The sequence below is a fragment of the Panthera leo genome, chromosome D2 (genome assembly GCF_018350215.1).
Source record: "Panthera leo isolate Ple1 chromosome D2, P.leo_Ple1_pat1.1, whole genome shotgun sequence".
Lineage (NCBI taxonomy): Eukaryota > Metazoa > Chordata > Mammalia > Carnivora > Felidae > Panthera > Panthera leo.
The window spans coordinates 75,455,000-75,468,658 of NC_056689.1; the positions used below are offsets into that span (position 1 = coordinate 75,455,000).

Here is a 13,659-nt window from a genome sequence, read left to right on the forward strand (position 1 = left end):
GAGAGCGTTTTTAATGATCTAGATGGGGGAGGTCTTGGCCTGGACAAGGATCATGGCAGTGGGGTTGGAGAGAAGTGAAACATTCATCAGATATTGAGGAGTAAATCCATAGGACTTGGGGTGGAAGAAAAACATTTTGGATGACTCCCAGGTTCTGACTTGTGCAGCTGGAATGATGTTGGTGAGCTGAAAGGCCTGTTCCAATGTAAAATGAGGGTATTACACTCAAGAACGTCTTGTAGGGAACCTTACGGTGTTAGAGGTACATTAAAAAAGAGCCCTACACTAAGTGGGAAGTGGTATTCTGATTTTGACAAGTCTGTGTTGTATTTGGTACAGTCAGCTCTGATATCTTTATCTGAAATAGACCAAGTGACTTTAACTTTGCCACTTTAAGTAGTGAATCACTGTGTGATTCAGTGTAAGTTACCTGACCTCAACTTGCCTCTCCATTCCACGCTGTATCTTCCTTCATTTGTCCATTCAGCATTTTGGAACCTGCTGTGTACCATGTATTGGGGACATAAAGCTAGATGAGACTAGGTCTCCATGAGCTTTGTGTTCAGTCAGGGAGATAGGGAAGTCAGTAATCAGATGCATTAGACCAAAATAAGGTGCCATGATAGAAATAAGCACAGGGTTCAGGAGGCCACAAAAGAGTGCCTAATCAGTTCTCCTGGGTGGGTGGAGTGGGCATTGTGTCAGGGAACACCAGTGACTCTTGTTCTAAGTCTGGAATGAAAAGCAGGCAGAAGTGGGTGTGGAGCAGCATTCCAGACCCAGCCTGCACACACTTCTGGGTGGTTGCGGGAAGGCCAGGGTGCTGGGGGGTGGGGGGGGGGGGGCAAGAGGAGGGTGGACACCAGCCAGACCAGCCCCTGCAGCCCTTTCTGAGGAATTTGGACTTTGTCCCTAAGGCTGGAGGAGTGGAAGGGATACGTTCGGATTATTGATGTTCATATTTATGCTTTTCTAATGCCTGCTGTAATTTCTTTCATAATATTAATGTTAGACAAACCAGATTTTAGGGCAAAGGGCAACATTTAAAATAAAGGCAGGTGGGTGCCTGGGTGGCTCAGTCAGTTGAGTGTCCGACTTGAGCTCAGGTCATGATTTCATGGTTCGTGAGTTTGAGCCCTCCATCAGGCTCTCTGCTGTCAGTGCAGAGCTCACTTCAGATCCTCTGCCTTCCCCTGCTTGTGTGTGCACGCACTCTCTCAAAAATAATAAACATTTAAAATAAAGGCCGTTATTACATCCTGATAAACAGCAGTTCACCAGGGAAGGTGTAATAATCCTGAATGTGTATCTGCCTGACAACACAGTCTCAAAATGTGAAAAAAAAAAAACTAAGGGAAAAATGGAAAAATATACACAAAGTATAAGGTTATAAAAATAAGCCCTCTCTCAAAAACTTTTTGGTGAAACAATCAAAAATATTAGTACATACAGGAGTTGGGCAACATAATCAACAAAGTTGATATAATGAATCTTCACCCTAAGGTTAAATAGTATGCTCAAATATTTGAGATCCATAATAAGGAACACTTTTTAAATTATGACCTAGTGAGCACATACTTATATGTATGTACCAGAAACAAAAGTTTCATGAAATGTTTCTCTTTACCTGGTGCAATTTCCCTATTTTCTGTTCTGTTCAGTTTCATTGATGTTAATGTTGATCTCATACAAAATTGATTTCATGACCCACTAATGGATTGACACCTTTTTTTCTTGAAAACACTGAGTTTCATGCACACATAAAACATTTAAAAATTGACTTTCTGGATTCCCTTCGCCAAGCCAAGCCTCTGGTGCCCCTCTCCATCTCCCTCCAAACTTCCCTCCCCCCTGCTAAAGCGAAGATGACTTTGACTCCTGCTTTTTACTGAGTCAAGGCCATCTGATCAATTCGTTTACTGCTTCTCCATTGCTATATTTAGCTTTTCACCTTCTCCCAGACTTAGAGAAAGGTAGTGACCTTCCTTTCCAAGGGCAACTTTTTCACCTGTACTTTTGATTTCATCATCTTCTGTTTTCTTTTCCTCCTTGACTATCTCCTCTGGTTCTTATTTCTCCTTGATTATTACATTAGGAACTCAGTGGTGGTGTTTTTTTTTTTTTAATTTTATTTTTTTATTTTTAAAAATTTACATACAAGTTAATTAGCATATCGTGCAACAGTGGTTTCAGGAGTAGATTCCTTAGTGCCCCTTCCCCATTTAGCCCATCCCCCCTCCCACCACCCCTCCAGTAACCCTCAGTTTGTTCTCCATATTTGAGTCTCTTCTGTTTTGTCCCCCTCCCTGTTTTTATATTATTTTTGTTTCCCTTCCCTTATGTTCATCTGTTTTGTCTCTTAAAGTCCTCATAGGAGTGAAGTCATATGATTTTTGTCTTTCTCTGACTAATTTCACTTAGTAGAATACCCTCCAGTTCCATCTACATAGTTGCAAATGGCAAGATTTCATTCTTTTTGATTGCCGAGTAATACCCCATTGTATATATATATCACATCTTCTTTATCCATTCATCTATCGATGGACATTTGGGTTCTTTCCATAATTTGGCTATTGTTGATAGTGCTGCTATAAACTTGGGGTGCACATGTCCCTTTGAAACAGCACGCCTGTATCCCGTGGATAAATGCCTAGTAGTGCAACTGCTGGGTCACAGGGTAGTTCTATTTTTAGTTTTTTGAGGAACCTCCATGCTGTTTTCCAGAGTGGCTGCACCAGCTTGCATTCCCAAGGAACTCAGTCTTAACGGGTTTAACTGGCTCTCTCTGGATCTCAAAGATTATCTGTGACTATTTTCAGTCATTAGAGCACAAAATTTGGTCATCCTTATAGTTTTTCTAGTTTTTTTTTTTTTTTTTCAAGTTAAAATTTTCTTGAATGGCTAATGTGTTCTTGTGGTTCAAAATGCCAAAGATGGAAAAGAGTATTGAATTAGGAGGTTCTCACCGACCTTTCTTTCAGCTGTTGTATACCCTGTCCTTTCTGCCCTGCCCCCTCTCCTTCTTCTCCCACTCAGAAGAGCTGTTTCAATGTCTTTTTTTACTTATCATTTTCCCATCCTTCCCTGGCTTTCTTCGAGGTGTTTTCTGTTAACCTCCTGTGCCGTCCTCACTTACTGTCCACCCCACCCTCAAGCTATGTAGCTCCAGGTCCTGTCCGGCTAAGACCCTTGCAACAATCATCTAGTTGTTCCTTTCCCTACTCTCAGTCTCCGCCTCCTGTCAATACTGTCAGCTAATCCCTGGCTGCAGTCTTGTTTTATTTATGCCATTATCTGCCTGCCCTGGTCTCCAGGAAGCACACACTCATTAGTTTTTTATTCACATCTCGCCACAATTGGCCTCACTTTGCTTTTTCCAGTCTTATCAATCCACATCTTCACCACGCCATTGGTCTTCTGTTCTAGACAGCTTGTTCCTTTATTTTTATATCTACCTACGTAGCCTGGTACAGTGCCTGGTCCCTGGAAGGTACTTGATAAGCATTTCTCCAGTGAAGGGACACATTCCAGAACAAACTTTGCACTTTCCTCTGCGTTATTTATTTATTTATTTATTTTTGCTCCTTTACTTATGCTTCAAGTTCCGCTTCTTCTATGTAACTGTTCCTGACTGCTTTACCTCTAACTTTGTTTCCTCTTTCTTATTGCTATAGCTCATTTGGTCCCAAAGGATAGAGTCACAAAATTGTGGTCTGTTCATTTGAGGTCAAGGTGAAGGGTTATGGGTGATTGGAGCTCTTTGCTTAGAGGGGCATCTGTGTTGGCAGATGTTGAGACTTGGACTGCCTGATAGAGATTCTGGCACACTCTTTGAAAAGAAATCAGGGTATTTTTAGTCTACACACCAGCGTGAATTCCAGCAGAGTTAAGCTTTTAAAAATTAACAAAGATAAAATTAATAAATATTTAATACTGGGTAAAGAACAGCTTTTTAGGTGTAAAGATAATGAAAAAAGGTTGTGTATAAAAATTAAGAACTGAGGGGCGCCTGGGTGGCTCAGTCGGTTAAGCGTCCGACTTCAGCTCAGGTCACGATCTCGCGGTCCGTGAGTTCGAGCCCCGCGTCGGGCTCTGGGCTGATGGCTCAGAGCCTGGAGCCTGCTTCCGATTCTGTGTCTCCCTCTCTCTCTGCCCCTCCCCCGTTCATGCTCTGTCTCTCTCTGTCTCAAAAATAAATAAAACGTTAAAAAAAAAAAATTTAAAAAAAATTAAGAACTGAAAACATTTGTAAATATGTCAGAGTTGATGTCTTTAATATAAAAGGGACTCAAATCAATAAGGAATATAAAAAAAAGTATTAGAAAATATGAATAGCAAAATCGTAGAAGAAACATAAGCCAGTTTTATAATTAGAAGTTTAATTTTATCAGCAGTGAAAAGAAAATAAACATCATTTAGGCAATGGATGCCAGCAAATGAGAACAATTTAAAAAAGAAATTCTGAATGGCCACAAGCGTGTTTTAAAACAAGCATTTTTATATGTTTCTGGCAGAAATCTTAAGTTGGTATATAACCTTTGTAGAAAGCAATTTGGTAATATTTGAATATTTGAATTGAATATTTAAATTTTTTTTGTTTTCACCTACGAATTTCATTCCTAGGAATCTGCTCTAAAGCTGTTAATTAGGGAGGCAATACAATATTTGCATAATGTTCATCATTTATTACAGTATATTTTAATAATAGGGACAAACTAGAAATCACTTAAATGCCCAAGAGTGAGGAAGTGCTTCCTGTGGTGGAAAATTACGTAGCTGTGACGTTATAGTTTTGAAGAGTTTTTTTTTTTTTCTTAAGTTTATCTATTTTGAGAGTGAGAGAGAGAAAGCACCAAGTGGGGGAGGGGCAGAGAGAGAGGGAGAGACAGAATCCCAAGCAGGCTCTGCACTGTCAGCATAGTGCCCAACATGGGGCTCGATCTCACAAACTGTGAGATCATGACCTGAGCTGAAATCAAGAGTCAGACACTTAACCCACTGAGCCACCCAGGTGCCCTGAAGAGTGTTTTAAAGACATGAGACAATACTCATGTTATAAGAAAAACAATTTGCATATACTGCTATATTTGCAGTCTTGTGATTTGGTATGCACACAAACTATGACCCTAAACATAGCAAAATAAGTTATCTGGCTGGTGGAATGGGAGTGATAAAGTACTTTTTCCCAATTTTGTACAGTATGACTTTTATAGTAAGAATGCATATTACTTAAAATGTAAATATCTTCTTATTGGTTAGTTCCATGTATAGGTTCTGTAGCAGGATGGTTAAGAGCACAGACCATGAGTCATGCAGGTCTGGTTTGAATTGTATTTCTGCCCAAAGAGGAGTCAACTTCATATGCCTCCCACTGAGTAGATCATTAACAACAAAGACATTTAAGATACAGTAGTCAAAACTCAAAATGAATTTGGAGACTATGAACTATTGAGTCTGTAATTACCCTGTGAGTTATAGATTGATTATAAATTTCACTAAAATAAAATTTAAATGGTAATAATTAAAATGTAATTTAAATTTCCTGCTAAGACAAATATTGTTTTCATTCTTGGTAATTTTTTCCAGCTATTGAGTTACCATTAGAGCTACATTTATCTCCGTGTATTTAACAGACTTTTGCAACCTGGGTTTCTCTCACAAGAGAATTAAGCCCTGACGTTCTCACGCATCCACTGTGTGTAATGAATTAGCTTCTTGTCTGGTCGTGGAGAATAATATCAGTTATGTGCCATTCTTGGGAGAATTGAGAAAAGTCACCAAAGCATTCTGTTCTGTTCTGTTCTAAGGACCCCTGATTGGGATGCCTGGCACATGGTAGACGCTCAGGAAATGGCAGTGGCTCTTACTGCCTTTGCCAGAGAAGTCACATAAAAGAGCACTGGCTTTCTGGATTTCTTTGCTTGGTGTGAGCTTCGTTGGGAAAACATATTTTCCAGAGTGTGATCCAGCAAGTCGACATCTCTGTGGCTGTTTCTCAGGCCTTGTCTTTGAATCTGGGACTAGCTATGGGCCACAGGATGGTTAGAGAACTCCTCTAACTTGCCCTCTTGCAGTGTACCAGCCTCTTTCCTCCACTGCAGGGCGCCAAAGTACTGCCTCCCATCAGAGTAGAATTTCAGCTTGTCATTTCTCTCCCCATCACGTCCTGATGTCAGAAACCTTACTCAGACCTCGGATTTAATGCTTTTTCACAAATTGCTTTACAGTTCTGGATGTTCATAACTGCCCTTTGGGGATGTTGATCATTTAGAATAGGCTGCTATTGTTTTAGTATGTTTTCTGATGAATATTTTCTCATGATTGCTTCTTATTTTATTTTAGCTACTGATCTACTTCTTGCCTGGAATCCCATTTGTTTGGGATTGGTAGAAGGTGTTATTGGGAAAATTCAGCTTCATTCAGGTATGTTTCTATCAAGTCCTTAAATTTGTCAAATTTAACGTGGCATCCTATGATATTTTCTTCTTTGAGGATGAATGTGGATTCTGTTATGGCTTTGATTCCTTTGCCTTAATTTTAGGTCTGCCCAAAGTAGATAAAGTTCCATGTAAGTTTCATGAAATAAAAATAAAGCTTGAGGGAGGAGGAGGGATAATTTTACAACCCTTTCTTCCTCTTAAAGAAAAAAAAAATTCAATACTATGTGGCAGGAATTATGCTAGTTGGTAGAACGCAATAGTGAGAAAAAACTGACCTGTTTTCACCCTTGTTGTGGAGCTTACAGTTTGGGAAGACAGATATCGGTCAGTAATCACTGAACTAAATATGAAATTGTCTGGTAATTGTGGTAGGTGCTCTGACAAAACTACACAAACTGCACTGATTTCAAGGGAGAGGGTGGTAGGACTAAGACTGCACAGATAGGCACGTGGCAGGCCATGACTGGCCTACTTTGGTCAGCTGTCCATCCCGGATGCAGTCAACTCTGGCTAAGGAAGGGCATGGTTCTCTTAGCATGCAGTGTGGCCCTTTCTAGGGCAAACTGATGAAAGGTCTAGGTTATTCACCAGACCCTTGCTTCAAAGACAGACACTTGTATCTGGGGTTCAGAGGGAATTTTGTTGATGAGAAAAGAGATGTTTTATAGGCAGGTTCCAAAAAGTCCTGAAAAGGACTAACTGAAATATTTTAAGTACTATATTTAAATATCTGTTTTTCCTTTGGCATCAGTTTTAATGAGTTAAAAACTATAGGCAGCTTTACCATAATTACTGTGTAATTGGGAGCCTAGCTACCTCTGTAGTATGCCCTTTTTTACTCTTCTAAAATAAAATTGTTGTGGGGCACCTGGTTGGCTCAGTGGGTAGAGTGTATGACTCTTGATCTCAGGGTTGTGGGTTCAAGCCCTACATTGGATGTAGAGATTACTTAAAAATAGAATCTTTAAAAAATAAAATAAAATTGTTATGCATTTGGGAGCTAGGTTGCTTTCTCTGTGTTGTAAAGCACCTATTACTGGAGACCATCTAATTTTCCTTTGTTAGATTCTTTGGTTGTTTTTTAAAATTTGTTTTTATCGGGACACCTGGCTGGCTCAGTTGGTAGAGGATGTGGCTTGGAGTCATGAGTTTGAGCCCCACGTTGGGTGTAGAGGTCACTTAAAACAATAAAATAAAGTCTTAAATGAATTTTTTATTATGAAATGTATCATAGATACAAAAAGCTATTTATTATAGACGTACAGTATAGGTTGTAAAACATACGTATATCTGCCGCCCAAATTAAGAAATGAAACATGACCAAGGTCTTTGGATCCCTCACTGTGCCTTTCTCCAAGTGTATCCTGCTTCCTTCCCTTCAAGAGCACCTATTATTTTTAAGTGGGCTCTACACCCAGCGTGGAGCTGAGATCAAGCCCTGAGCTGAGGTTAAGAGTTGGACGCTTAACCTACTGAGCCACCCAGGTGCTCATAGAGTACCTACTATTTTTAATTTTGTGTTTATTATTCCCTTGATTTTCATTACTGCTTTTATTACATATGTATCCCTAAGTAGTAAGTTGCTAAGGTTTGTATTTGGGGACTTTACTATTAAGCTGTTTGTGGTTTTTTCTACTTCTTTTTTTCCCCGACTTAATTTGATGTTTTTGAGATTTATCCATGTTGATATATGAAGCTTTAGTTTTTTATTTTCACTATTGTATGAATATATCATAAGTTTGTCCTTTTTCCTGTCATTGGGTAATTGTTTAGGGGGTTATTTTTGCTGTTAGAAATAGTACCACGGGGCACCTGGGTGGCTCAGTCAGTTAAGTGTCCAACTTCGGCCCAGGTCATGATCTCATGGTTCGTGAGTTTGAGCCCCGCATCAAGCTCTGTGCTGACAGGTCAGAGCCTGGAGCCTGTTTTGGATTCTGTATCTCCCTCTCTTTCTGCCCCTCCCCCATTCCCTCTCTCTCTCTCTCTCCCCCTCTCTCCCCCTCTCTCCCCCTCTCTCTCCCTCTCTCTCTCTCAAAAATAAATAAACATTAAAAAAAAAAAGCATTGTTGGATATTCTGTCTTTGGTAGTTTTATAATTCTGTGGTACAAGGAGAAAAGCATTTAGACATTGTATAACCATGCTAAGTATTTTAGTAACATTCTCCTACCTGTCCACATTTACATAAATATATTTTTAATTCATTTATATGCTGACAGGATAATTTCATAGCTGAGTGTTCTGAGCTAAAACTCATTTTCTATTGTTTAAATGAAGCTTATGAAACTTTTGAGTTATTTTTCTTCAGTTTCAGTCACATCCTACAGCAGTGAATAAATTGCTGAAATCAGGAGATCTGGATCCAAGCTTTATTTCTTAGCTTTGAGAAATAGAGGGGGTTACTTAACATCTGTTTTGTTTACCTATTGCTAAGACCCTGGGATTTAATGCCTTAAAACAACAACATAAAATATCACATGATACTATGGATTGACCAAGCAGCTCTTCTGCCCTTTCTCTTCTGTCATCTGGTGTCATTCATGTGACCATGTCCACCCAGGATTTTGCCTGCGGTATCTGTTTTCATTCCAGGGGCATCTCTGCCCGTGTAAATCCTCTCTTACACACAAGGCCTCCCTTAGGTCCTCTCTCTCTCTCGGATACCTGGACATTTTTCCAAGGTGGTGGCTGAGTGCCAAGAAGACAAGTGTCAGTATGAGAAGGTTTATCGAGCTTGCTAATATCCCATTGGCCAAAGTAAGTCCCATAGCCAAGTCCAGAGCCAACATTGGAGGAGACTTTACAAAGCTTGTATCCCAGGACGCTGATTCACTGTGGCCACCATGCCCATGAACCTCTGCTTTGTAAGCTGTAAAACAAGATTAAAAATAACTGCCCTCCTTTCTACTCGCCCCCCCCCCCCCAGTATTGTGAGTCTAAATGAGCTAATATACCTGGAGGTACTTAATAAATTATCACTATTTTATTAAGCCTCTTTTGGTTGCAAAAATAAACCTATCAGCATACAGAAAACGAAGTTTTATTAGAAACTCCAGGGACCAAAACCAAGAAGTGGATGTTTTACAGGATCTGAGACTACATTTTGGGGCAGGTGGTCTCTGAGCACCGCTTTCCTATGTATCTCCTTTATTTTTCTCTTCTTTTGGCTTTCTGTTTCTGTGTATGTAGGACAAAATTTCTGCTCATAAATGATACCCTCAGCCCTCAAGCCCAACAACAGCTCCTGTTCCCTACAACCCCTGGAGATTGCCTATAGCCATCAGGGATTGAGTAGGGAGTCTAGTTCAGACCCCTAGAAAGAGATTCCTATTGGTGCTGTCTGGGCCATGGGCCTCCCCTGGTTCTCAAAGTTCAACTACGCTCCAGAGGTTTACTTCTTTGATCAGAGTAGGAGGCCTTGGACTGGGCAGACGATGCAAAGTTGTCTCATACAAGCAATGAACAGATAGACATTGTTGGTCGATGAGTTCGTGATGCAGTGAAAGTGTGGGCATTTTGGAGGTGGTGAACATGGGCATCTCCTGTGGTCAGCCTCTGTTTATATGCTCTTTCCCTCCTTGCACCGCTTGCCTTTGGACTCAGAACAAGTGGTTGGTAAGCACTGGGGATACCTGTTCTCCAGGATTTTGGAAAAGGGGGAGGTGGAGAAAGAAAATGTAAGAAAGGCAGGGAAAGTAATCTCTGTACTTTTTTTCCCTCCCTCTCGTCACATCCCTTTTGAGGTTTGGCTCTTAAGAGGGGGGAGTGGGGAGGAAGCAAAGGAACATCTTTTCTGGGCCCCCTGCTGCTCTTCCTTCCCTCACCCACCACCCACAAGAGCTAACTGCAGCCACACCCCAGTGTGTCACTCCCCCCCCCCCCCCCCCCCCCCCCCCCCGCCCAGTTCCCCACCCTTCTTCCCTCCCTGCCTTCTTCCCTCCCTGCCTTCTTCCCTCCCTGCCTTCTTCCCTCCCTGCCTTCTTCCCTCCCTGCATTCTCTGCCCTGTGATGCCTCATCCCCAGGCCTCCTTGAGGCCCGCTAAAGCTCTTGCTCTGGCCACACCATCAGCTCGGCCGGTTGGAGGTTCGTTCGCTGGATGTACCGGATCTAATGTAATGATTTGAGATGCATGTTCCCCTGGGAGCATCTTCCCTTCTGGGGGTAGAGGATGGGGCCGGGGGGGATAACATGTCTGTACTTAAACTCTTTTTCACTCCTGTTTCCCTCCTACTTATTCTCTGCATTTCAATGCACGAATTTTTGTTCTTGTCTAGTGTGATGGGAACATAAGTTTATTTGAACAGATGTCATTGACAGTCTTAACAGCGGCGTGGGTGAGCCATGCCACTGTTCCTGACTGTCACTGAACTCTGAGCTCTGTGGAATGTCAGCAGGTGTGACTTAGGAACAGTATTAGTTTGTGAGGGCTGCCATAGCAAAGTCCCATAGACTGGGGGGCTTAAAGAACAGAAATGTATTTTCTCCCGATTCTGGAGGCCAGAAGTCCCGAGGTCAAGGTGTTGGCGAGTGGTTTCTTCTGAGGTCTTTGTCCTTGGCTTGTAGATGGCTGTCTTCTCCCTGTGTCTTCACATTGTCTTCACACTGGCCTTTCTCTGTGTGTATCTGTGTCCAAATTTCCTCTTACAAGGGCACCAATCACACTGGATTAGGACCCACCTTAATGACCTCATTTTAACGTAATTACCTCTTTAAGACCCTGTCTCTGAAATAGGGTCACAATATGAGGAAGGCCTCTTTCCCACACGTTTGCGAGCAGGTCCACGTTCAAGCGAGGGTGTAATGTAGGCTCTCTCTGACAACTTGAATGTGTCTGACTTTGGTTTGATCAGTGGGGTTTACCAATTTGAGGAGGAGAAAATAGGGACATGTAACATGGTAAATAGGTGAGAGAAAAGCACCATGAAATATCAACACTTTTTTTTTTTTATCCATTGTAGGATCTAGGGGGACATAAGAATGATACTCTTATCACACTTGTAATTACACATTAATTTTTTTGTGTTCCTTTTTTCTCATGGCCCTCTCTCACCCCATCTCCTAGGATAAGCTCCAGGAAGACAGGAGCTGTTTCTCTTGTGCTCATTGCTGTGTCCTCCCGTGCTGTCCTATAGCCGGGCTACTCATAAATATACAGCAAATACTACTGTAACGAATAATTATGGGGCGCCTACTGCGTGTCATGGTCTGCACTCAGTGCTGCAGATCACAGGCTGAACAAAACTCGAAGCTTCTAGGAGTCTAGGATTGGATCCAGGAGCTAGACATTAATTACCCAGTCACACTGTGTGCTCATTAGACTTCAGCTTCTGGAGAAGAGTGTGGGATGTGGTGAAGCACGTGGCAGAGGGGCCTGACTGGTGGGTGCGGGTCCCGGATGGAAGGCAGCCCTGGGGACTCGATGTCCGAAGCAAGGCCTGAGAAATGAGCGAGGTAATCTGGAAAAGGCTAGGGTAAGGGCAGAGACCGAGAAGAGAGATAGATGGCTCTTGGCAGAGTCAGCAGCTGTGCAAAAAAGATGCATGATTGATCTTTCCACATGATTGATGTTTCCTGTTTTCTGTGCGATGCCGGGGAGATAGTCGTACCTTCGTGGAGATCTCCATGAAGAGGTTGCATGAGGCTGGAGGCTTTAAATGGATCACAAAAGCTCTTTAAATCAAAATCTATTTTGGAAAAAAAAAAATCTATTTTGAAGATAAGATAAGCTCAGTTAGGGTAAGAAGTGTCTGAATATAGAAGGAAAAATATATATTCCATGAGATTTTCAGGAATAGCGTGAAAACTGTAAGGAATTTTGATTGAAGTGGCAATAGAGGCTCTTGGTTTAGTAATTAAGCGAATTACTACTCGTAGTATTGAACAGCCAGAGACACGGTTCACCGCGGTAGCTCTCGTTCATTCAGATTGTGCTGGCCATCTGCTCCTTCTCCACTGTTGACGTGGGGAAGATGTCTCCATCATTAAAATGGTAAAATGTATTATGCATGTGGTTTAAAAAGTGTGATTTTAGTCTGCCGCAGAGACTTGGCTAGGACACTGATGACATGAAATCTTCAACCTACTTTAAAGATGAATGAGTGGAGTGTCACTAGCCTTGCCTCAGTATTTTCCTGAAAAGCCATTGGAAAACCCCAGCTGTCAAGGGCCCTGGAAGGAAGAAAGAGAAGTCTGGCAGAGCCTTGGGGTGCTCTCGGCCTCCACTGGAGGCCTGGTTCTTGGGGCACGCCTTTTAGATATTGCTTCTTATGTTTAAATACCCATGTGATTGTCGGCATCCATTTGCATTGTGAGAAAAGTAGATTGTTTTATTGTCTACTGACAACTCACATTTTTAAAAACGTGTGAAGATTGGGATAATGGTTTTACAACTCCATACATTTATTAAAATCATTGAGTTGTATACTTACAATGGGGGAATTTTATGGTATGTAAATTATATCTCAGTGAAGCCATTTTGGAAGGTAACTTGTGATGTACACTGTTATTCTTATTTTATCTTTTTTTTTTAATTTTTTTTTTTTTAACGTTTATTTATTTTTGAGACAGAGAGAGACAGAGCATGAACAGGGGAGGGGCAGAGAGAGAGGGAGACACAGAATCTGAAACGGGCTCCAGGCTCTGAGCTGTCAGCACAGAGCCCGACGCGGGGCTCGAACTCACGGACCGTGAGATCATGACCTGAGCCAAAGTCGGACGCTTAACCAACCGAGCCACCCAGGCGCCCCTTATTTTATCTTTTTAAAAATTTTTAATGTTTATTTTTGAGAGGGAGGGAGGGAGGGAAGGGGACTGAGCATGAGTGTCGGAGGGGCAGAGAGGAGGAGACGCAAAATCCGCAGCAGGCTCCAGGCTCTGAGCTGTCAGCACAGAGCCTGATGTGGGCCCTGAACTCACAAACCTCAAGATCGCGACCTGAGCCGAAGTCAGATTCTTAACCGATTGAGCCACCCAGGCGCCCCCTGATTTTATCTTAATTAAAAAAATAAATACCTCTTTTGAGGTAAGTTTTGATGATTTTTTTTTTCATGTACTTTTTCAAGTTGCTTTGAAGGAAGCATTCTAAGGAAGTATTATTTGTGACCTAATATTTCTACCAAAGTAGGAATGACTTAAAATGTAATTCAAACGTAGTCATCTTATATTCACGTTGTTATTCATGAGGGTCTCAGAATTATTATCTTGGGGGTAAAATTTTCAG

General features: G+C 41.6%; 1 protein-coding gene across 2 annotated transcripts in view; it reads left to right on the plus strand.

The window, feature by feature from the left end:
* The window catches only part of INPP5F (inositol polyphosphate-5-phosphatase F), an 89,696-nt gene that overhangs the window by 14,926 nt on the left and 61,111 nt on the right, over window positions 1-13,659 (plus strand). For both annotated transcript variants that reach the window (XM_042909411.1, XM_042909410.1), the window contains exon 2: window positions 6,343-6,423. In XM_042909411.1, the coding sequence (XP_042765345.1) occupies window positions 6,343-6,423 (81 nt within the window). The remainder of the gene's footprint in view (window positions 1-6,342; window positions 6,424-13,659) is intronic.